The sequence below is a fragment of the Pseudophryne corroboree genome, chromosome 5, assembly GCF_028390025.1.
Source record: "Pseudophryne corroboree isolate aPseCor3 chromosome 5, aPseCor3.hap2, whole genome shotgun sequence".
NCBI classification, from domain to species: domain Eukaryota; kingdom Metazoa; phylum Chordata; class Amphibia; order Anura; family Myobatrachidae; genus Pseudophryne; species Pseudophryne corroboree.
Window position 1 is genome coordinate 590,049,418 of NC_086448.1, and position 24,737 is coordinate 590,074,154.

At 43.1% G+C, this 24,737-nt stretch overlaps 2 protein-coding genes across 4 annotated transcripts in view; one reads left to right on the plus strand and one right to left on the minus strand.

Moving 5' to 3' along the window:
- The window catches only part of LOC134928712 (uncharacterized), a 53,632-nt gene extending 48,801 nt beyond the window's left edge, over positions 1 to 4,831 (plus strand). Inside the window, exons 5-6 of the mRNA XM_063924726.1 lie at positions 278 to 389; positions 4,642 to 4,831. Of these exons, the coding sequence (XP_063780796.1) occupies positions 278 to 389; positions 4,642 to 4,677 (148 nt within the window). The 3' untranslated portion in view covers positions 4,678 to 4,831. The remainder of the gene's footprint in view (positions 1 to 277; positions 390 to 4,641) is intronic.
- DOK6 (docking protein 6) overlaps positions 1 to 24,737 on the minus strand; it is a 799,313-nt gene that overhangs the window by 62,912 nt on the left and 711,664 nt on the right. For 2 of the 3 annotated variants that reach the window (XM_063923391.1, XM_063923390.1), the window contains exon 8: positions 12,611 to 12,684. The exons of the other annotated variant lie outside the window; for it this stretch is intronic. In XM_063923391.1, the coding sequence (XP_063779461.1) occupies positions 12,611 to 12,684 (74 nt within the window). The remainder of the gene's footprint in view (positions 1 to 12,610; positions 12,685 to 24,737) is intronic. 3 annotated transcript variants of the gene reach the window in all.

A 24,737-nucleotide genomic window follows, 5' to 3' on the forward strand; every position in this document is an offset into this window, starting at 1 on the left:
CTCATATATACACACTCCCCTACCATGCTGCCAGATATCCCATCTACAACACATCCTCCTTTATGCCAGATACCATACATGACGCACTCACCCTCCTTGTTGCCAGAAACCATCTACCACAATAACCCTCCAAACTGCCAGCCACCCCAACTACCACACACTCCCTCTTTCCTGCCTTACATCCAATCTGTCTTTCCATATTGCCACACTGGTCTCATTGACAGTGAAATCAAGTTGCCACTTGCCTCATCAAAACATTTCCCTTCCATTTTTCCAGGTTATCCCCCACCTGCCACCTTTCATCCCTCACACACTCCTGGTTAATCACCCTGCACCACTTTCACTGCACAGGAGACATGGAAACAGAGAAGACAAAAAGGAAAAGACAGGTAGGTGCATGTGCAGTATTTAGATATATAACTATTATAAATATACTGTGTATTTTTATTAGGAAATAACCCTTCATATATAAAATATTTCAAATATACTGTAGATACTATATAACGTTTTTTTATAACATTGTTTTTTCTTTTGATAGTTTTCCCAACTATGTTTTTTTCTTTTCTTTTGATCGTTTTCACAACTAGATCCACTAAAGTTGCCGTTTTTAAATCTTCACCTTCCTGACTGATGTTATAACTTTTCTGTGTAGCTGGGGGTGTGCTCTGCGTTACTTAAAATGTTTACTTGTGTATTTGAGTATCCGAGCAGCCCAGGTTAGAATAGGAAACTCTTTTCGGTTGTTTCCTTGTTTTACGAAATCTAGGGGGAGGGGGACCAACCTTTGGCGCTACTGGTTAATACTCAGAAATAGTGGTTTATTTACAATAGAACACAGTTTTCTGCAAAAAATATATATAGCGAAAGTCTTATTGTCAAATTGAGGTGTGTATAGTTATGCACAGTGTGTATATGGGTGTAATGGATATATACGGAGGCAATGGGATGTGTCTAGATATCAGCTTGTTTATTATGGTAATAATTCTTTAAAATTTTTTGACAATATTGATTTGAACCTTATTGCTTTAGCGCGCTCTTTGTATTACTAGCAAACAGTGAGAATTGAAATGACATATAATAAAATAAAAAGCTAAAATACATTGGTATTAAACATGTAATAAATAACACTTTGTATACAATTCTAAAAAATGATGGAAACCGGTCTCCTGCTCTTTATGGTATTGGTGGATTGTTATGTGTAAATTCCGGCAGGGCAGATTGTGTCCGCAAAAGGTCCGGTTTTTAGTAAGTTCCTGATAATCCGTGATTGCAGGTTGGAGTAACAGTACTTCGTTTTCAGGTGATAAAAGTTATTATTGATCGCTTACGTGTCTTCACCCTGTTCAGGGCTGGGAAGTCTGTGCGTGTCCAATGGTGCTGCAGGTGTCTTTCTCCGTAGCCGCGGTTTGTTACAGGCGCCTGTAACCCCGGTTCTCTTGGTGTTTCCTCGCCGGCGTCTTCCAGGAAGTCGGGATCTCCGGGTTTCGGGTGAAATATCAAAGCACTACCTGACCCTCTCCATGAGGGCGAAAATGCTCTGTTCCTGGACTTTCTTGGTAATGTATGATAAGTCCATCATACATTACCAGGAAAGTCCAGGAGATCCCGACTTCCTGGAAGACGCCGGCGAGGAAACACCAAGAGAACCGGGGTTACAGGCGCCTGTAACAAACCGCGGCTACGGAGAAAGACACCTGCAGCACCATTGGACACGCACGGACTTCCCAGCCCTGAACAGGGTGAAGACACGTAAGCGATCAATAATAACTTTTATCACCTGAAAACGAAGTACTGTTACTCCAACCTGCAATCACGGATTATCAGGAACTTACTAAAAACCGGACCTTTTGCAGACACAATCTGCCCTGCCGGAATTTACACATAACAATCCACCAATACCATAAAGAGCAGGAGACCGGTCTCCATCATTTTTTAGAATTGTATACAAAGTGTTATTTATTACATGTTTAATACCAATGTATTTTAGCTTTTTATTTTATTATATGTCATTTCAATTCTCACTGTTTGCTAGTAATACAAAGAGCGCGCTAAAGCAATAAGGTTCAAATCAATATTGTCAACATTTTTTAAAGAATTATTACCATAATAAACAAGCTGATATCTAGACACATCCCATTGCCTCCGTATATATCCATTACACCCATATACACACTGTGCATAACTATACACACCTCAATTTGACAATAAGACTTTCGCTATATATATTTTTTGCAGAAAACTGTGTTCTATTGTAAATAAACCACTATTTCTGAGTATTAACCAGTAGCGCCAAAGGTTGGTCCCCCTCCCCCTAGATGATGTTATAACTTGTTCATTAACGTTATGCTGGCAGCAGGGGACTTGTAAAAAATGGTTAAACTGGGAGAAGTAGCTCAACTTTGAGGAGCTACAGTGATGTCTGCATAATTACTGCCATGGCTGACAAGGCAGGACCGTTGAGATATCAGTGGGGCACGGGTACTTGGAGGCTACTTCCCTCCCTAAAGCAATAAGCCTAAAAAATACTTCGCATCCTCAAAGGGGGACATTCATTCCCTTCAGCAACTGGCCCAGGCCCCAGCTGGGCTCGTCCAACAGGCCTGGGTCCAGGTAATCAGAACTCGCTCTCCTCTTTTGGCAGCCTTAACTTTTAGTGGCAAAGCATCTGGTGATTTGTCACTGGTGGTTTTGGTGGTTTGCCATTGGTGGCTGACCTATGGTACTGTAGAAAAGACATGCACACAACACAAGATATAAAATGAACCAAATCTATGAGCTACTTAAGCGTTCGCAGCTCATGCGCAGTCTGGCGATAATTGCCCAAATTGCGATTTTGCTGCTGAAGCTGAATAAGGCCCTAAATTAGCACCTCTGTCAATTTGATTTAGCCAACTGTGCTGAACCATGGATATACCTAAAACATGGACCATTGGGGTTCCTTGAGGACAACGTTTGAGAACCTTGTGATTACACTATTAATTATATATATATATATATATAGTTGTAAGTATGTGTGTATGTGTGTTCCAGCATAATTCTCTAATGCCTGGAGCAAATTACACCAAACGTGGTACACATATGACTTACAGATGGAGCCGCGCTCATCTGAGGTGGCTCTATCACAAACGAGCACTCCCGGCGTGACTAGGCAATCCGTACACCTAGTCACGCCAGGAGTGCTTCCATTCAGAGCCTCTCTGTCCGGGCACATGGACGGAGACACTCTCCATTCGAGTGAAAGGGGTACGTCTCCGTTGGGGTCGCGTGCGCCCGGGTGGATGGGGACGCTCTAGGTGATAGGCACGCTGTCACAGACGGAGCCACAACAAGCGTGGCTCCATCTGTACAATCTGGAAAAAAATACTGTGGGGGTAAGACACCCCCTAGCACCCCTAGGGTTGGGGTGGGTGGGAAGAGTGTAAAAATCCATAGTTTTCGGTGTCGCGGAGATGAATAGTGACACTCCCGATGCCGTTTAAGTCCAAGTTCAGCCCCATCAGCATGGGGGGTGAGAAGGGGTGAAAAATACAATGTCCAAAATGATAGACATTAGTATCAAATCCATAGTTTTCGGGCTCGCTAAGCTGATCACATTTTGAAAATTGATATGTTCCTTGGACTGTCCATTAACATATAGGCTATGTATCTTCATGCTAATGCTTTTAGGAATTGGGTAGCAAAACTTAAACTTGAAGATGGGCGCAATGAAAATAGTCTTATTGCATTAAGATTTCCACGCAGGTGAAGCCACGGGCAAAAATGTAGTATATATGTATACTGCCATTGTGACACAGGCACCCACTAATAAGGGATTTTCAAAATTGCACCCACATAGGGGTTAAAAAGGGTGAGATGATTATTGGAAATTCCCCCCTCACAGAGGAGAGTCATGGTGTCAGCAATACTAAGTCACGTAGGGTGGAGGACACAATGCTCTGTTCCTGGAAAGCTTGATAGTCAGCAACTGATTATCTGCTGTGTAAAGGGTACCGACAGCTCTCCCAGTGACCTTAAATGTTGTGCAAAAATCTTTACCTTTTACCTCAAAGGAGGAGCCCTAATTAGAGCGAGAAGCTAAGCAAGGAGACCTAGGGCACTTTGAAATAGAGTCAGCCTGAAAACCTTACATATTTAACATACAGCAGCTGGAGCTTGACCTGTCATTCCAGCATTTACTGCACTGAGCAGGGCAGCATCAGAGGCGGGATGGGGCAGAGAGGGAGGCGGATTATTCTCCTTGGCACCAGCATTTTGACAGAATCAATCCGGGGAAGCCCAGAGGTGCGGCTTGACAAAGATTGGCATTATTCTTTAAATTCCGTAGTGAAGCACTGATATTCAACTGGTAAAAAATAAGTTTAGTTTACTTTCTGCCGTTTTTTTCTGTACTTATTCCTATGACTGCAATAATTTAGTCCAGGACTAATGCCACTGCAATGCAGTTTAGTATTGTTTTTTATGCCCTCAGTGAAGTATGAACTATCAAAAGTATTTTTTATAAGTGACCATGGCATATGTTGCTTTTAAAAGTAATAAGAAAAAATATGGCTCATCCAATACTAAAAGAAGTAAAACTTGCTTTGTCATGCTTTTTATTACAGTTATAACAAGTCCAAAAATCAATTTAATTTTTTTTTTTAGAATGTTGGCATGACAGCAAGCAAAGCAAGCAACTGAGATCAAATATGTGTAATTCAATCACTGGGAAGCTGGCCACAATCTTAGTCAGTCCCCCCTCACTTTCTACAGCCAAATAATTGGTGTGATATTTCATTCCACCTTATAGTAAATGATTCCCAGTCAGACACCTCACAGTGTACTAAAGTCTCTTCTCCAGTAACAAAGTCATTATACTGTTTTCTAAAAACAGTAAGTAGATATTTGATAATACAGTATTCTTCAAGCATTTAACTTAATGATTTTATTTAATGTTCATTTTTTATTATTTCTTCCCCCCCCCCCACACGTGTGCTTCAAAAGTTCTGATGAGAATTGAGGGTCTTCAGTGATGTACGAGGGTGATTCAGTAAGTGAGGTAACAAGACCACTCATGTGTAAAATATTCTGTTTCATCCTAATTTCCCACCAGGCCAGAGCAGGTAGACCACTGCTTCCCATCATAGCCATTAGACAGCTCCTCATATCAGTCATACTGTCCCAAGATCAATTGGAAGAGAGCAGGGCTGGTGGAAACAAAATCAAGTAATGAGGAGCTTAGTGTGATCAGATTTCAGTGTCTAAAGGGTACATCAGCAGCTGAAATTCATCACCAATTTGTTGAGGTCTTTGGTTTTAACGTCAAGTCATGGAAACAGGTCATCGGAAACAAAGTTGTCATCAAGAATCTCAATGCAGATGCAATTCAACTATAGATTTCAGAACCATGCTTACAGTGCCGTAACTAGACATTTTGTTACCCTGTGTCAGAAGGAAAATTGGTGCCCCTCCCACACTGTGAAACAGGGTTAGCCAAAAATAGATACTTCTTAACTTTGTAACTCACAGTACAGAGATGACAGGCACAGGACAAAGGGGACAGGACAAAGATGAAAGACACAGAATAAAAGTGACAGGAACAGGGCCAGGACAGCGGTGAAAGGGATAGGACCAGGACAGTGGGACCAGGACAGAGGTGACAGGATTAAGACAGAAAGAACAGGAAAATAGAGGCGCTGGAATGGGAGGGTCAAAAGGGCAGCTCACCCCTCTCAAACATGAGAGGTGCCAATGTACAGGAGGAGCATTGTGCAGTCAGTTGAAAGACCACACATCACAACCTCCATGTAGTGCCGGGACCAAGCAACTGCAGCATGCTTTATTACACTACACATGTGTCCTCTTACATCCTTGCTGCAGTCACGCTAAACAGCCCTTCAAGTCACGCCATACCGAGATGGGACTAGTTAATGCAGAGCATCTTTTTTCCGCAAAAATGCATCATAGTCGCAAAATAATACAATAAAACAGACGATCCTGTTGAATTAAAATAATATGCAGCATGCCTATAATCTGTGTGTGATTACAGCTGTATCTGTTTCCAAAATACCACATTACAGTATTTTCCAGGAAACATCTGCTTCCAAAATGTCACATTACAGTGTTTTCCAGGAAACATATTGTATTGTATTGTGAATTAAGCTGCTAAACTGTTTTCCAGGAAAACACTGTAGCGTAGCATTTTGTATGCAAATACGGTATCAGTCACACACAAAATGTAGGCATGGCACATATCATTTTACTCAGCAGAAGCTGATTGTTCATCCTATTGCATTACTTTCTGACTAAGATGCAATTTTGTGAAAAAAAAAGCAAAAAAAAAAAGACACACCACACACCTGTTACAGTATGTGTAACACGACTTGTAGTGAACGGAGCAAAGATGTAACAGTACACATCTGTATGTGCAGCCCCTCCTGCTCCCCGGAGGTCCCAGCTGTGCTTGCTGGCTGCAATGCTGCAGTCCCAGGCTCATCCTTACCCCATTGCAATTCCTCCATCAGTGGGACTTCCGGCCTCCATTTACATGGTTCGGCCTCCTCCCATCCCTACCATAGTGCACCCTTCGTTTCCTCTCTGTAGTACTGCCTACTCCTCCCAGGTGGTTCAGCCCCCAGGGCAGGCAAAATGAGGATCTATCTTGCCCCCCCAACCAATAAATATTCTGATGCCCCTGCCGGAAAAGAACATCGGTGACAGGGCCAGGACATAACAGAGGGGACAGGAGAGATGTGCTACAGGACCAGAACAGAGGTGACAGGGCCAAGACACAGATGACAGGGACAGTACAATGGCGCCAGGATAGAGTTGACAGGACTAAGAAAGATGGGACAGGAAAAGGATAGGGGTGACAGGGCCAGGAGAGAACAGAGGGGACAGGAGAGTGGAGTGTTAGGGACAGGACAGAGGTGATAGGACCAGGACAGAGGTGACAGGGACAGTACAGTGCATACCAATATGATGAATTGCATCATTTCATGAATTGCTTCATGTGTTGCACCCCCTCTTCTTACACATGTGATTCACAATATTTTTCAACAAATCGGTGGGGCCTATTAACACAAATAGTCAGGCCCTGCTCCCATAAGCTGCCACTGGCATCTCCTCTTCCAGCTTCCCTCAGAGGAGATTTTTAAAATCGGTAAGTTGCGCAATACTACTGTACCTCTAACAAGGTCTTACTGAAAATTACAGTTAACTGCGGGTCACTGCCATAGAAATACAGTGGGGCACTCAAATTGATCAGATCATGACTCTTTCCACTCCACACTGTGACAAATCACGGCACCCCAATACATTCCTCTGACAGCCATTTAATTTATTGGCAATGACAGTGTGGCAGTAACGTACGATTATATTCTATCATTCAACTATATGTATTAACACCACACCCAAAGCCCAAGGAGTATGGGGAAAAGATGTGTGCCATTAGCATGGAGCTTGTTCTTCCTAGGGGCAGTCTGCATTTTTTTTTAGCATCCCTGTCTTAGCTAGTGATTTCAGCCCTTTGCTCATTAAGCTAGTGCTTGTCATTTCCCACTGCTATAGAGGTTAGCAATTTTGGGGCTTTTCTGTTTTTTATTCAAATAAGATCATATAAGGTTTTGTTGCGCAGGTCAAAACAACCTTTAGTAAATTCAGTAGTACTGTACCTGTATCCATGGCAGGTTCTATCAGTTTATGAACCCCCTATAGACCAGACGCTTTGTCAGAACTCTTTATCTGTGTTGCCCACTCTACTGAAAGTCATCCTGATATTCCATCTCAATATCAGTCATTCATAAACTGTGCAATATATCCTCTCACTAATAAAACACTATCTATGTGACACATACAGTATATTACTGTTAACAACATGACAATACGATCTACCCTTCAAGCTGCCTGTCCAGAGGTGGGATGTAATTGAGTCCGAGAATGTCGAAGCTGCAGGATGCCGGTCGATCTTGGACTTTTTTTTAAAGGGACATCACTTACAAGGCAAAACCATGCCTTGTAAGTGATTGCCCCTTTCAAAACTTTGAACTCCAAACACTTATGGTTAAAACCAAGCCTCAGCCTGCCTAATTAAAATGCATACTGTAAAAAGATGTGTCCTTCCTCATCTAGCCTCCGTACGTAATGAGTTGCGGCACACAGGGCGCATGAGAGTCACCAGCTCCAGTTCGACTTAACTGGCACAAATTGTCTTTTTCCCACAAATGCATCTAATTAGCATTGCTATATGAATAAGATGCAAAAGCAGACTTTGCTGATTATAATGACATTCAACGGTATTTTATTCTGTGTGTGCCTGCAGCTGTATCTGCATACGAAATTCTATGTTACAGTGTTTACCAGGAAAATATTAGCAAAGTCTGCTTGTGCGTCTTCTTTGCATAACGGGAAAAATGCTTGAAAAGATGGACGGTGTTAGTAAATGACTAGGGGTGACTAGAAGGGCTGTTTAATGTGACTGCCGCAATGATCAGGGAGGACACATTTGTAGATCAAAACTTATTTATTACCATTTAAATGTATTGTGAATGAAGCTGTTACTAAACCCCATCTCTTCATATCCTAATCTATCTTCCATAAATTCCTCATATAATTGTCTATTTTGTCCCTATTTTATATTTAGATGGTAGTAGACATAAGAAAACAGCTAGGTCAGAGGTTCCCAAATGCAATCCTCAATGCACCCTAACAGTCCAGGTTCTAGGTACATCCATGCTTGGCCACAGGTGAGTTAATTAGACCTCAGTCAAATTGATTTAACCATCTGTGCTGAGCAATGGATATCTTTAAAACCTTGACCATTAGGATGCCTTGAGGACCACATTTGGAAACCTTTGAGCTAAGTGGTTAGTCATATAGTATTACTTAGAACCTTGTGGGTGGCCCACAATATACATCAAGCATTTTTGACCTGTTCTATTTTCTTATTTGATTGTAAACAGTGCACACTTGTATGCTGTTTCTCTGTCTGGGATTATAGTGTTAGATATTTTCTAATAAAATATACAGTAATCTACAGTATGTATTAAAAAACAGATGTGTTGCGTTACAGTGCAGTTCCCTGCAACTTTACAGATTATAAACAAACCAACATCCCACTGTCATTGTTCATATGGTTATTCATTAACAGAGTAAAATGTGCAATCATTGGCAGTTCAATTATTAATGATGAATGTTGCATCCATTTTTAGGTATCTCATTTTACTTCCAAGAAGTTGGCTCACCGAGAAAAATCTGCTATTTTGACACTAATGTTAATGTTGTTCTAGGAAGATTGAGAAATGAGTCTGCTCTCTAACAGTGCACCAAGCCATTTATTGACATCCACATTATTGTGTTACTGTAATCTACTTTGCTAGCTACATTCAAAATATTATAGTATCTAGCACTGATTTGAAAATCTGTGAATGTTTATGACTATTTAAAAAATCAGGCTTGCACATCATTTTAAAGGACAATAATTTTCCAAGATAAAAAGGAGGGTCATTTTTACAATCTTTTTTTTTCCACCTGTATTCTCAAGGAAGAGAGTATGGGCAATAAGCACAGGTAGTCCAGTAAAAGTCTATGCACAGCATTAAATGTCTGCATGTGCATACTAAGACAGGTACTGTAGATCATTTGGAACAGGTGTCATCAAGCTATGTGGACAAAGACACTAAGTTCAGTACCTGAATTACCAATATATTAGTTTATTGGACTGTTTAGTAGTAGTGTGTAGAAACAACCGTTTTGACCATATTGCATTAATTTAAAATAATCCAAAAATTGCCAGAAATCTCAGTTTCTATATATTCAGTCAAACTTGCCAGAATATATGGTCCAAAAGGTCCTAAGGGTTGCGGCTGATATGCTGGCGGTCAGGATGCCGGCAGTCAGAAGACCGACCACGGCACCCTGATGGTTAGATTCCAGGGGTCGGGTAAGTATGTTAACCTTTCCCTTACACACCTTACCCTCCCTTCTCGCAGTCTAAATCTACCCCCCCTTACCGCAGCTTAACCCTAACTCTACCCGGTGCCATCTAAACCTAACCCCCTCTTCCTGCAGCCTAGCTCTAACCCTCTCCCCCCACAGCCTAACCCTAACCCACCCCCCGCATTCTAAACTTTACCCCCTTCCCCAGCAGCTTAACTCTCTGGTGGCCTGGCAGCAGTCGTTCGGGACCATCTGTGTCACCCCTGTCTGTCTACCCCTCCCCTTTAGAATGTAAGCTCTCACGAGCAGGGCCCTCTTCCCTCATGTGCTTATCCTTTCTTACTTTAATAATCTTCAACTGCACCAAATCCATCAGTCTTCTGCCACCTGATACTTATTCCAGTGTCATCTGCTGATGTAACTATGTTTATTTACCCTGTACTTGTCCTATACTGTCATCAACTGTAAATTGCTGTTTTCCTGTTTGATTATTTGTTTATGTACTCTGTAATTGGGCGCTGCGGAACCCTTGTGGCGCCATATAAATAAAGGATAATAATAATAAATAATAATAATGACTGTGCCGGCATTCCGAGTAGTGTTGGGATTCTGGTGTCAGTAATTTGACTGCCAAGATCCCAACCTGACCGGATCCTGGTCCAATGTAATCTGCCCATATTTCCTATGATTTAACCTGATTTCCTCAGCCTTCTTTGTAGGCTGACATAAGCACATTCAGTGTAATGTAGCAGAAAATCAGTAACTAAAAACACACTCAAAATCGCTGAGTATGTACGCTGATATTAGGACCTTCCACTGGTGGAAAAATCAGGAGAAAGTCTATCAAATTCCATTCAGTTGCATTCTCCATGCTGCCACATCTACATTTCCAGTTTGACCATAGCACTAAGGAATGATATATATTTCTACGTCAAAATAGCACACGTTAAAATAGCCCCATCTTGTTTTTATATGGTTAGTTCTTGTTAGTGATGGAGTTCAAATTGTGTTTTACAGAATCACCTGATTTCTCCTGCCTCCAGGATCTTTAATCTGATATTAAAGAGACACTGCTATTAAATAAAGCACTTTTTTCAGAGGAAGATGATTGTCTGCCCTGAAATGCCTGGAAACAGGGCTGCCAATATAATCAGTTTATACTGAATCAATGCAATAGTGTACACAGCATCTTTTAGCAAACAGATTGAACCAAACTCTATCCCTCTGCTCGGTCTGGCTCTGCTGCTGTACCAGTGCTTGTTGAAGTAAGGGTGCTCAGTAGCTGTGTGGAAGCAGGTCATGAAAGTGACTCTCACCACTGAGTAACAGGACCTCACTACTCTTTATGTACAACACTCACACAAGGAACTAATGTAGAGGATAAGTACTGTAGGAAAAGTGAATATACAGTAGATTAAAGGAAAAGACAAATACCATAAATTGTATGCTGGTCAGCAGTGTTATCAGGCAGGTTTACTTACATTGCATAAAACCTTCTACAAGGCCAAACATATGCGATTAAATAGTATGTAATAATGTGCTGTGTTTAGATTTTCAATAATGACGATGGCAGTAATGGGCCTGATTCAGAGATTTATGTAAATTTTAATATTTACATAAATCTCTTATGTTTGCAAATCTGGGCATGCCAGAGCCGTACCACATATGTGCAGATCTGTTTCCGCAACATCAGTTGCAGTGCCTCAAAAGCTGCAGTATGATTGGGGTTGCAACGGAGAGCGTTCCAGAAAATGAGGGCATGCCAGCCCTGTTTTCTGAGCGTGCGAAAGCACACAACTTCATTGACCCTGGCAGCGTGATTTTGGTTGACATCCTGAGTAACCTAATAGGCCCTACACACTTGCCAATACCACTGAACAATATGAACGATCTCATTCATTAATGAATGAGATATCGTTCATATTGTTCAGTGTGTAGGTACCAACGATGAACGATGCGCGGCTCCGCGCTCATTCATCATTGGTGCCGGCTCGTTCATACCTGCAGGTCGATATGTACTGTCTCGTGCATAATAGCATGCAGGGCTATGGGGCCGGGAGCAGGGGGTAATGAACAAACATCACTCCCCCGTCACCCCCTTCCCCGTCGGACAGTCGCTGAGTGTGTAGTGCCCATAAGAGCCAAGATCTTCATAGAATTGATCCGATGTTGCATCTTCGGATGGAGCAGCAGATCAGAAAAGCCAGCAGGAGGGGTCTTTTTGCACTAGAATCCTCATGCGGCATTTGCATATTGTTGCACAGCCACTGCATGCAGAGACATAGTGAAGGCGACAATAGCATTCTCCCCTGAATTAGTTCTAATAATACTAATAATTTTTATATTAAGAATATTGCAACCATATGCTTTGAAATTGAGAATAAATGAATACCTAAGTGGAACGAGAGCTCTAAAGCGATAGAAATTACCATTGAATGAACCTCTCAACTAGCTGTGCTTTCATGAGTGTGATGTTTATTATTCATTTCAATAATTGTATTTTCAAATTTGGAATATGGACACATAATGGAAATATGTCCAAAATTATTAACTTTAAAGCACAGGTAATCATGTGCGCCTAGTTTTTTTTTTTTAGTTTTTTTATTTGCTCCCAAGAAAAAACTCTATTCTAATTGTTATTTTTCCAGTGTAAATAAAACAATCTACATACTGTATATATATAAATATACATATGTACCTGCATCCCTGGCTTGATGTCATCAGTCCTTGACCAAGAAACCAAGAAATCTGAAGAATCTCCCATCAGACATCCTATCAGCAAATAAAATTGTTTTGTAAATCTCTTGGAAATTACAGTTATGTTATACATTTGTTAATTACTGTATGGCTAATATCTAATTCATAAGCAACAACTAGCTGTGTTTGTATGTGAAGTTACAAAGCGTTTGTGCAAATCCAAATTATAAATTGTATGTACATTTAAACTAATAGCTGCTCCTAATAATAGTACAACATAATAGCCATTTTTATATGTTATTGTACCATGAATTGTAAAGTAAAAGTAATCATTCTTTCAAACTAATAGCTGATTTAGATTACTATATTTTTATTTATTTTTTATTTATTTCAATGCTGCCAAAAGGGTTCTGCAGTGCCTTACAAAATACACAAACAAATGATATAAACAAGAAAACCGTGACTTACAGTGCAAGACATTACTGCATCAGTGATCATACCACTCAAATATGCAGCAGGAAAGCAACAACCAAGGGTTAGGTACCATTGTGGGGAGTATGGATTAAATTAGAGATGTGCGGCTGACACTTTTCGTGTTTTGTGTTTTGGTTTTGGTTCTAATTCCACATTCGTGTTTTGGTTTTGGCTTGGTTTTGCCAAAACCACCCTTTCGTGTTTTGGTTTTGGTTTTGGATCTGGATGATTTTTGGAAAAAAAGATAAAAACAGCTAAAATCACAGAATTGGTGGTAATTTTGATCCTACAGTATTATTAACCTCAATAACATTCATTTACACTCATTTACAGTCTATTTTACGCCAAAAGGTTGCACCTAGGTGGCTGTATGACTAAGCTAAATGACACAAGTGTGTGGCACAAACACCTGGCCCATCTAGGAGTAACACTGCAGTGTCAGACAGGATGGCAGATATAAAAAAGGCCCCAAACAGCACATGATGCAAAGAAGAAAAAGAGGTGCACCGAGGCTGCTGTATGACTAAGCCAAGCAACACAAGTGTGCGGCACAAACACCTGGCCCATCTAGGAGTGGCACTTCAGTGTCAGACAGGATGACACTTTTCAAAAACTAGGCCCCAAACAGCACCTCATGCAAAGATGTAGAAGAGGTGCAATGAGGTAGCTGTATGACTAAGCTAAGCGACACAACCACCTAGCCCATCTAGTAGTGTCATGCAGTGACTGAATGTTGAAAGTGGGCCGCAATTGTTCAGTCCACTGACAGCATCTCCTGCAAAACCCTGTCATTTTTAAAAATGTCTGCAATTGGTGGACTTATATGGCAATACCCCAGGACTAATACAGCAGAACCCCTGGACTCATATGGCAGTGTCAGACAGGATGGCAGATATAAAAAAGGCCCCAAACAGCACATGATGCAAAGAAGAAAAAGAGGAGCATCGAGGCTGCTGTATGACTAAGCCAAGCAACACAAGTGTGCGGCACAAACACCTGGCCCATCTAGGAGTGGCACTTCAGTGTCAGACAGGATGACACTTTTCAAAAACTAGGCCCCAAACAGCACCTCATGCAAAGATGTAGAAGAGGTGCAATGAGGTAGCTGTATGACTAAGCTAAGCGACACAACCACCTGGCCCATCTAGTAGTGTCATGCAGTGACTGAATGTTGAAAGTGGGCCGCAATTGTTCAGTCCACTGACAGCATCTCCTGCAAAACCCTGTCATTTTTAAAAATGTCTGCAATTGGTGGACTTATACGGCAATACCCCAGGACTAATACAGCAGAACCCCTGGACTCATATGGCAGTGTCAGATAGGATGGCACTTTTCAAAAACTAGGCCCTAAACAGTACCTCATGCAAAAGATGTGAAAGAGGTGCAATGAGGTAGCTGTATGACTAAGCCAAACGACACAAACAATTCCCACTGGAATTATACATCCAAATCACTGGAATTTTACGTACAAATCACTGGAATTATACGTCCAAATCACTGGAATTACATGTCCAAATCACTGGAATTATACTGCAAAATCACTGGAATTATACTGCAAAATCACTGGAATTATACGTCCAAAACACTGGAATTATACGCTCAAATCACTGGAATTACATGTCCAAATCACTGGAATTATACTGCAAAATCACTGGAATTATACTGCAGAATCACTGGAATTATATGTCCAAATCACTGGAATTATACGTCCAAATCACTGGAATTATACATCCAAATCACTGGAATTAAATGAAAATCACTGGAATTATACGTCCAAATCACTGGAATTATATGCCCAAATCACTGGAATTATACGTCCAAATCACTGGAATTATACGTCCAAAACACTGGTATTATATGTCCAAATCACTGGAATTAAATGGCAAAATCACTGGAATTATACGTCCAAAACACTGGAATTATATGTCCAAATCACTGGAATTATACAGCAAAATCACTGGAATTAAATGGCAATATCACTGGAATTAAACAGCAAAATCACTGGAATTATACATCCAAATCACTGGAATTAAATGGCAGTACCACTGGACATATACGGAAGTGTCAGATAGGAAGGCACTTTAAAAAAATAGTCCCCAAACAGCACATGATGATAAAACGAAAAAGAGGTGCAAGATGGAATTATATGGAAATGTCCTTGGGCCCTCCCACCCACCCTTATGTTGTATAAACAGGACATGCACACTTTAACAAACCCATCATTTCAGCAACAGGGTCTGCCACATGACTGTGGCTGAAATGACTGATTTGTTTGGGCCCCCGACAAAAAAAGAAGCAATCAATCTCTCCTTGCACATACTGGCTCTACAGAGGCAAAATCTCAACCTCAGCCTCCAATTCCTCACCCCTTTCACTCTGTACATCCTCCTCCTCACAGAGTAATAATTCGTCCCCACTGGAATCCACCATCACAGGTCCCTGTGTACTTTCTGTAGGCAATTGCTGGTAAAGGTCTTCCCGGAAGAATTTATAATTTATTTTGATGAACATCATCTTCTCCACATTTAGTGGAAGTAACCTCCTACGCTGATCGCTGACAAGGTTTCCAGCTGCACTAAACACTCTTTCGGCGTACACACTGGAGGGGGGTGGGGGCAACTTAGGTAAAATAAAGCCAGTTTGTGCAAGGGCCTCCAAATTGCCTCTTTTTCCTGCCAGTATACGTACGGTCGGTCTGACATACCTACTTGGATGCTGTCACTCATATAATCCTCCACCATTCTTTTAATGATAACAGAATCATATGCAGTGACAGTAGACATTTCAGTAATTATTGGCAGGTCCTTCAGTCCGGACCAGATTTCAGCTTTCACTCCTGACTGCCCTGCATCACCGCCAGCGGGTGGGCTAGAAATTCTTATCCTTTTCCTTGCATCCCCAGTGGTGGGAGAAATTGAAGGAGGAGCTGTTGACAGGTCACGTTCCGCTTGAGTTGACAATTTACTCACCAGCAGGTCTTTGCACCTCTGCACACTTGTGTCTGCCATAAAGAGAGATACAACGTAGGCTTTAAACTTAGGATCGAGCACAGTGGCCAAAATGTAGTGCTCTGATTTCAACAGATTGACCACCCTTGAATCCTGGCAAAGCGAATGAAGGGCTTCATCTACAAGTCCCACATACTTTGCGGAATCGCTCTGTCTTAGCTCCTCCTTCAATTTCTCCAGCTGCTTCTGCAAAAGCATGATGAGGGGATAGACCTGACTCAAACTGGCAGTGTCTGAACTGACTTCACGTGTGGCAAGTTAAAAGGGCTGGAGAACCTTGCACAAGACGGAAATCATTCTCCACTGCGCTTGAGTCAGGTGCATTACCCCTTCTTTGCCTATATCGTAGGTGGATGTATAGGCTTAAATGGCCTTTTGCTGCTCCTCCATCCTCTGAAGCATATATAGTGTTGATTTTCACCTCGTTACCACCTCTTGCTTCAGTTGATGGCAGGGCAGGTTCAGGCGTGTTTGCTGGCGCTCCAGTCTTCGGCACGCGGTTGCTGAATTCCGAAAGTGGCCCGCAATTTTTCGGGGCCACCGACAGCATCTCCTGCATGCCCCTGTCATTTTTCAAAAAATTTTGCATTACCAAATTAATTGTATGGTCAAAACATAGGACGTGCTGGTATTTGCCCACATGTAATGCACACACAATATTGGTGGCATTGTCCGATATCACAAATCCCCAGGAGAGTCTAATTGGGGTAAGCCATTCTGCAATGATGTTCCTCAGTTTCCATAAGAGGTTGTCAGCTGTGTGCCTCTTACGGAAAGCGGTGATACATAGCGTAGCCAGCTTAGGAACGAGTTGGCGTTTGCGAGATGCTGCTACTGGTGCCACTGCTGTTGTTGCTGCGGAAGGCAATACATCTACCCAGTGGGCTGTCACAGTCATATAGTCCTCAGTCTGCCATGTTCCACTTGTCCACATGTCCGTGGACAGTGGGTAAAACTGCATTTTGTAGGATACTAAGGACACTTTTTCTGACGTCTCTTTACATTCTCGGCATCGCCTGCCTAGAGTAGTGGAATCTAGATGGGATTTGATACCGGGGACACAGTAACTCAAACAATTCTGTAGGTCCCACTGAACTAATGGCAGATACCGGACGCATGTCTAACACCAACATAGCTGTCAAGGCCTCAGTTATCCGCTTTGCAAAAGGATGACTGCTGTCATATTTCATCTTCCTCACAAAGGACTGTTGGACAGTCAATAGCTTACTGGAAGTAATACAAGTGGTCTTCCGACTTCCTTTCTGGGATGACGATCGACTCGCAGCAGCAACAACAGCAGCGGTAGCAACAGCAGGCGTACCACTCAAGGGTCCTCTGGAGGAATCCCGGTTAGGAGAGGACTCCTCAGTCTTGACAGTGACATGGCCTGCAGGACGACTGACATTCCTGACTGAGGAGGAAATGGACGTTGAGGGAGTTGGTGTGGCTTGCAGGAGCTTTGGTACAAGAGGAAGAAGGGATTTACGTGTCAGTGGACTGCTTACGCTCTTACCCAAAGTTTCCCAACTTGACACTGACATGATGAATGCACTGCAGGTGACGTATAAGGGAGAATGTTCCTAGGTGTTTAACATCCTTACCCCTACTTATTACAGATTGACCGAGGCAAAAGATGGCTTGACACCTGTTGTCCGGATTTGTGGAGAAATAATTCCACACCAAAGAGGTGGCTTTTTTGGTAGTTTGCCCAGGCATCACAATGGGCTTCTTCATCCCACGGACAGCAGGTGTCTCCCCCGGTGCCTGACTTAAACAAACCACATCACCATCAGAATCCTCATTGTCAACTTCCTCCTCAGCGCCACCAACACCCATATCCTCATCCTGGTGTACTTAAACAGTGTCATCTTCAATTTCAATATCAGGAACTGGACTGTGGGTGCTCCTTCCAGCACTTGCGGTGGCGTGCAAATGGTGGAAGGAGCCACCTCTTCCCATCCAGTGTTGGGAAGGTCAGGCATCGCAACCGCCGACACACTTGGATTCTCCTTGGCGATTTGTGATACCATCTCAGAACGCACAGTTATTTTCTGTGCTTTTTCTAGCTTAACTCTTTTAATTTTTCTAGTGGGAGGATGAGGGCTTCCATCGTCATGTGAAGCTGAACCACTAGTCATGAACATAGGCCAGGGCCTTAGCCATTCCTTGCCACTCCGTGTCGTAAATGGCATATTGGCAAGTTTACGTTTCTCCTCAGACCATTTCAATTTCTTTTTTTGGGTCTTTTTGCTGAGCTTTGGCTTTTTGGATTTTACATGCTCTCTACTATCACAATGGGCATCGGCCTTGGCAGCCGACGTTGAAGGCATTTCATTGTCTATGTCATGACTATTGGCAGCTGCTTCAGCACTAGGAGGAAGTGGTTCTTGATCTTTCCCTATTTTATCCTCCAAATTTTTATTCTCCATTATGATTCTGGTAGTTATATAGCACAATATGCGGCATAGGAGCACATGACAAATGGCAGAAGATGACACCACCACTGTGAATGGTCACAGGAATGACTGATGCACAGGACACTAGCACTGGTCTGATGCAGGACAACACAACTAATTAAACAGCAGCACTGGGCATATGGCAGCAGATGACACCACCACTGTGAATGGTCACTGGACTGACTGATGCACAGGACACTAGCACTGGCCTGATGCAGGAAAACACAGCTAATTATACAGCAGCACTTGGCATATGGCAGCAGATGACACCACCACTGTGAATGGTCACTGGACTGACTGATGCACAGGACACTAGCACTGGTCTGATGCAGGACAACACAGCTAATTATACAGCAGCACTGGGCATATGGCAGTAGATGACACCACTGCTGTGAATGGTCTCTGGACTGACTGATGCTGGACAACAAAGATAAATATACAGCAGAACTGGGCATATGGCAGCAGATAACACCACCACTGTGAATGGTCACTGGACTGACTGATGCACAGGACACTAGCACTGATCTGATGCAGGACAACACAGCTAATTAAAAAGCAGCACTTGGCATATGGCAGCAGATGACACCACCACTGTGAATGGTCACTGGGCTGACTGATGCACAGGACACTACCACTGGTCTGATGCAGGACAACACAGATAATTATACAGCAGCACTGGGCATATGGCAGAAGATGACACCACCACTGTGAATGGTCACTGGACTGACTGATGCACAGGACACTAGCACTGGACTGATGCAGCACAAATTATACCACTCTGAACTGATGCAGCACAACACAGCACCCTATACAGCAGCACTGGACATATGGCATCAGAGGATACAAGCACTGTGACTGGACAGATTCAAGACATGGACACTGAGGACACTGAGAGAACGGAGACACGTCCTCTCTCTACACTCTCCAATGCCGGAGTGAAAATGGCGGAGACGCGCGGCTCCTTATATGGAATCCAAATCCCGCGAGAATCCGACAGCGGGATGATGACATTTTGTCTCGTTCTGGTTTCCAAGTCAGGCGGGAAAACCCGAGCCTGACTCGGATCCGGACTTGGAGCGTGAAGTCCGTTAGGGTTCAGTTCTCTGAGAACCAAACCCGCTCATCTCTAGCTTAAATCATGGGTCTTCAAACTGCGGCACTTCAGCTGCTGTGGAACGACACATCCCAGCATGACCTGCATCCATTTTAGCATGCCTTAGTACCAAAACTGTGGCAGGGCATGCTGGGATGTGTAGGTCCACAGCAGTTAGAGGGCCGCAGGTTAAAGACCCATGGCTTAAATGATAATAAAAGTAAGTGACGGAGAAGCATATGAGGTAAAAGAGCCCTGCTCGTAAGAGCTTACTTGCTAAAGGGGACAGGCAAACATACAGGGTGACACAGATGAACCTCATATTTTGGTATTAGGGGACGATGCGCTCATTCAAATGCCCAAGGTACAAAAATAAAGAAAACAACTGCTGCTGTAAGCTCCTGAGGCAACAAGAAACAAATTAAGTGATAAACTTTGCAGATTGTCTAACTATCACTATTTGTACTCTGTGTCACGGAGCTGTAACGGGACTCATCAGTAATTCAGTGTGTTCTGACATTATCCTAACAATGACCACAGGTCAGGGATGTAGAATGCATGACCATAAGATGAGCAGTCACAAAAAACCCTGGATACTGATGGGACAATAATACACAAGATAAAACCATGAGGGGAGCATAGGGAGTGATGAAGGGGGGCACAGGGTTTGGGTGGTCACAGGGGGTGGTCAGTTGAGGGGTTCACAGGTGATTTTGAGTTAAGAGAGGGGTAAGGTGTGCATAGGGTGGGTTAAGGAGGGCACGAGGAAGAGTAAGGTGGGCGCAGTGTAGGATGAGAGGAGCCATAGAATGGAAGTGGTGACAGGGAGGGGTGAGGTGGGCACAGGGGATGATGAGGGTGGGGAACAAGGAATGGGTGAGGTGGGTCACAGGGAGGGTTAAGGTTATCTGTCAGGTGGCACTAGTGGGGCAGGGGCTGTAGGACATGCTAATCACTGAGAACAATACTGATTCCCCGCCATGTACAGCAGCATCGCCCCATGGTGCTCACCACTGTGCATGATGTGGCCCTGGGGGCGGGGATGAGAGCAGCAGCAGCCTTGACCCCCAGATGCACAGACACATAGACAGCAACTTACAGCAGCAGCAGCAGCTCCACCTGCTCATCCTCACATTGCAGTCTGAACAGCCAGTCCACAGCATGCTATCAGGGGGTCTCCCGGTGAACTGTAGCCAAAAGTGCCCGCTAGCTGGAGTGCAGCAACTGGCCTGGGCTGATTAATGAGTCTGCTGGGCAGGGTGAGCTGGATTGGCAGGTGGGGTAAGCCAGACCAACAGAGAGGAAGAGTGGGCAGATGGGACTGGCCCAACAGATCAGTGCAATCGAAGTGCCAGTATGTCATACTGCTGCATACTGGCACACTCTGATCACTGCACTATATATTTCCCATTCATTTTGGGCATATGCACACAGTGATTGAGTTGCTGATCCCAGAAGAGTGAGGAGTATAAATGGTTTTTATCTGCTGTGGTGACAACAGTTTGGAAGATTTTGATGATGTTCAGAGGAGAGGAGGACATGGATCATTAAATTATTAAGGGACATGATCTTTGTTTATTCCCTTTTGAAGGTCTCCATACTATTATTGCATTTGTCATTGTTTGGAGATGTGGGGATCACCTTCTAGAATTCAATTCAATAAGCAGCTGTTTTTGCGCAAAGAAACTAAATATTTTTTGAGTTTCATGAAAAAAGGTAATGCTCTCTGCAAGGTTCAGTAAGCCACGTGTTTATATATGCAGTCATTGGATGGTATTCAATTGTTTGAAAAGTCAGGAAAAATCGAAACCCAACCAACTTTTCAAACAATTGAATTCCCCTCTTTGAGTCTCATCATGAGTTGCACACAAAAGTGTATGCAGCAGTATCTATTGACAGTTGCCCATCTGCAACTTAATGCAAATGGAATACAAAATCCTTCTCTCGTGTACGTCCATGTTGACAAATGTGGAAGTACGCCCACTGTTAGAACCCATTTATGCTGTAGTACCAATTGGTGTGTTCTTATATGCTACCATTGGTCACACCATCGAAAATTATACCAGCCCTATAGCAGGTGCAGTTTTTCTGTCTGACCACAGCCTCCTGTGAGTGTTTGTGGGGCCTGATTCAGAGGTGGATGCAAATGTTGCCGAAACTGCGTTTTTATATGCAGAGGATATGCGAAAATATGCAAAACCCGCAAGAAACGGTAAAAAGACTCCCACTGTTGACCTCTGAGATCTGCTGCCTGCATCCAAAGACACATCATCGGACCAACATCGTGACCATTGGTCATATTATTGGACCTCTGTGCAACTCCCTAGGGTTGCTCAGAATGGCTGACATAACTATGCTGCGACACACCTGCATTTACAGCAATGCTCACCAGCACACTGTGGCTCAGGTGTGGCTGTCCCAAAAAACAGTGGTCATTAGCCACCGATTTGGTACTGTGTCTTGGCTGAATCACGCCCTTTACCTAGAGCTGATGTGTGTGTTAGATGGCAAATGAAATCATTTCCTATATTAATCATCCCCATAAACTTCTCTACTAATTATTATTACATATAATATTTATTGTAAAAAGGAATCTCATCCATACTTAAATTAATCTAATAATTCAGCAATTAGCACCCATTTCTTTGGGATTAAAGTGAAGAACACTTATTATACTAATAAATGATTTATTCTTCCAGCCACTGTGGATGACCATTTACAATTAGCACAGTTCTTGGTATTAGCAGCATGTTTGTCTACATAATGATTGTTGAAATAACAAATGTATTCAATGGCAAAAAGAGATATCATTATTTACTGGAATCCACATTTTACTTTAATTCTGTTACATATTGTTGTGTTTTCTTATGGATTTGAATGACAGATCCCTTTAATCTACTTTACACCATGGGGAAGTTTTAATAATGGCAGTTGTCACAATTTATTCATTAGAAAACATGTTAAACCTTCTGTAGTTTATTTCCTCGTTTGACACTGAATTTCAGTCTGTAATACTTTTGTTAATGAAGCTGCCATCTAACCGTATTCATTGCAGTCAGTCTTGCCTGCAGCATTGAACAAATGAGTGGGATTGATTATTAGATTTCACTCCAAATTATAGTATTAAAAAAGTACATGTTTTATACAATTTAAACCAAATGAAAAACAATGTATATCTAATATACATAACTTATTAAGCCTCACTCAATCACTATACAGTGTAGATGAAGCATTCATAAATATAGTAACTATGAGCTGTTGGTAGGATTCAAAACTTGTATATGGTGCATTCAATCTTTTCTACTATATATACACTATGTATATATATATATATATATATATATATATATAAATAATGTATACAACAGGTCAGCGATGTTTGATCCTGCCAGCATTGACCTATTGTATATACCCTGAAGGTAACATATTTTTCCAAATTATGCATGACAGTGTCCAGCACTGGTGGGCAAGCTTCTAGTACATGTAACAGCAGTACCGGGACCACTACATTTAACAGCAAATCCTGGAAATTCTCTAAGCATTTCCTTGCCACTGCAGGTGATATACAGATGTGTCCTCATACATCTTGCCTCAATACACCACATAGGGGTGTATTCAATAAGTGTCGGATCCATTCCGACATGCATTTGTCGTAATGCATCCGACAAGGGCTATTCAATGAACGTCAAATACGACTGTTGAATTTGAGCCAAATCCGACTGTCGGATTTGGCTGTTCCCGGTGTCCTGTCCTGCCGCTGTTGTCAGCGGCTGCTGGGTGCGCTAACAGCGGCGGTGGGGGGAGCTGAGATCGGCAGCAGGTGGGGGGAGCAGAGAGCAGCGGCCAGTGTGGAGAGCTGAGATCGGCGGCCGGAGCTGGTGGGGGGAGGTGCTGCAGGGAGAGAGATGCCTGGCTGGGGGACAGCCATCAAGGTACCTCTCATCCCCGCTCCCTGTAGCCCGCCGCACCGCTCCCCATCTCTTCACCTCAATCCGACTTGTTTTAAAGTCGGATTGAGTTTGTCGGAAAGGGGGCCAAAACCTGTTGGATTTGGCCCCATTTCCGACAGAAGCACGCAAGATATTCCGCAGATCCACGTGTTTTCTGACAAGTCGGGAATTCCCGACTTGTCGGAAAGTAACTGCACATTTTGAATAGGTCGTAACCCCTTCCGACCGAAATCTGTCGGAAGCTGCTGTCTTTCCTTCAAGACAGCAGCTTCTGACAGCTATTGAATACACCCCATAGTGGGAAATGCCTAGCTTGAGTGAGCTGACAAGTCCCATGCAACTCAGCACCAGGCATATTTTTTTGCCACAAATGCATCTTATTCACATCGCTATGCAAACAAGATGCACAAGCAGACTCTGCTGATTAAAATGGTATGCTGCATGCCCATAGGCAGATCCAGTGGGGTAGGGTACTCAGGCCCGTGCCCCCCCCCCCCATTGTCATTTCCTTCTTCTTTTTTTCAAAATGAGAACAGCAGCAGCACTACTGCCATTTCCTTCAGTCAGATTTGATAAAAGTGTCGGCAGGCACTAGAACCCACCGCGGCTCTAACAGCAAGTCCATGTGGTAACCAATGGGGAGGCTGGAGCTGCAGCTCAAGCCTCCCTCTGCTCACACCGCAACCTACCTCCCCCACTGCCAGCCGGCCAGAGTCCAGCCCAGGCGAGGGGTTCAAATGCCAGCATTGAGTAAGACTGTTATTTATTACGGCGCAGAAGGCTTCATTAGCCCTCACTGCACCACACAGTATCCCAGCGCTTCCTCCTCCTCCACTTCCTTTACCACCATGCTAGGTGCAGTCAAACTCAGCCTCAGCTTTGAGAAGGCAGCCCATGTGATTCTGACATGGCTGTCCTGCAGATGTCTTATGCTGCTTGTTGGAGATCCAGCTGGCTGCTTCTGCTAATCAAAGATGGGCAGTTCGTGTCCTGCAGTCTGAGTCTCAGTACAGTGCCGCCCAAAACAAGGTATGCTGCACCTGCCACCACCAACTAAAAACTTTAAGACTTATATTGTGCTGGGGTGCTTTCCAGGTTCCCATAACTAATGGAACAGGTGACCAAAATTTCAAGGCCCAATCAGCCT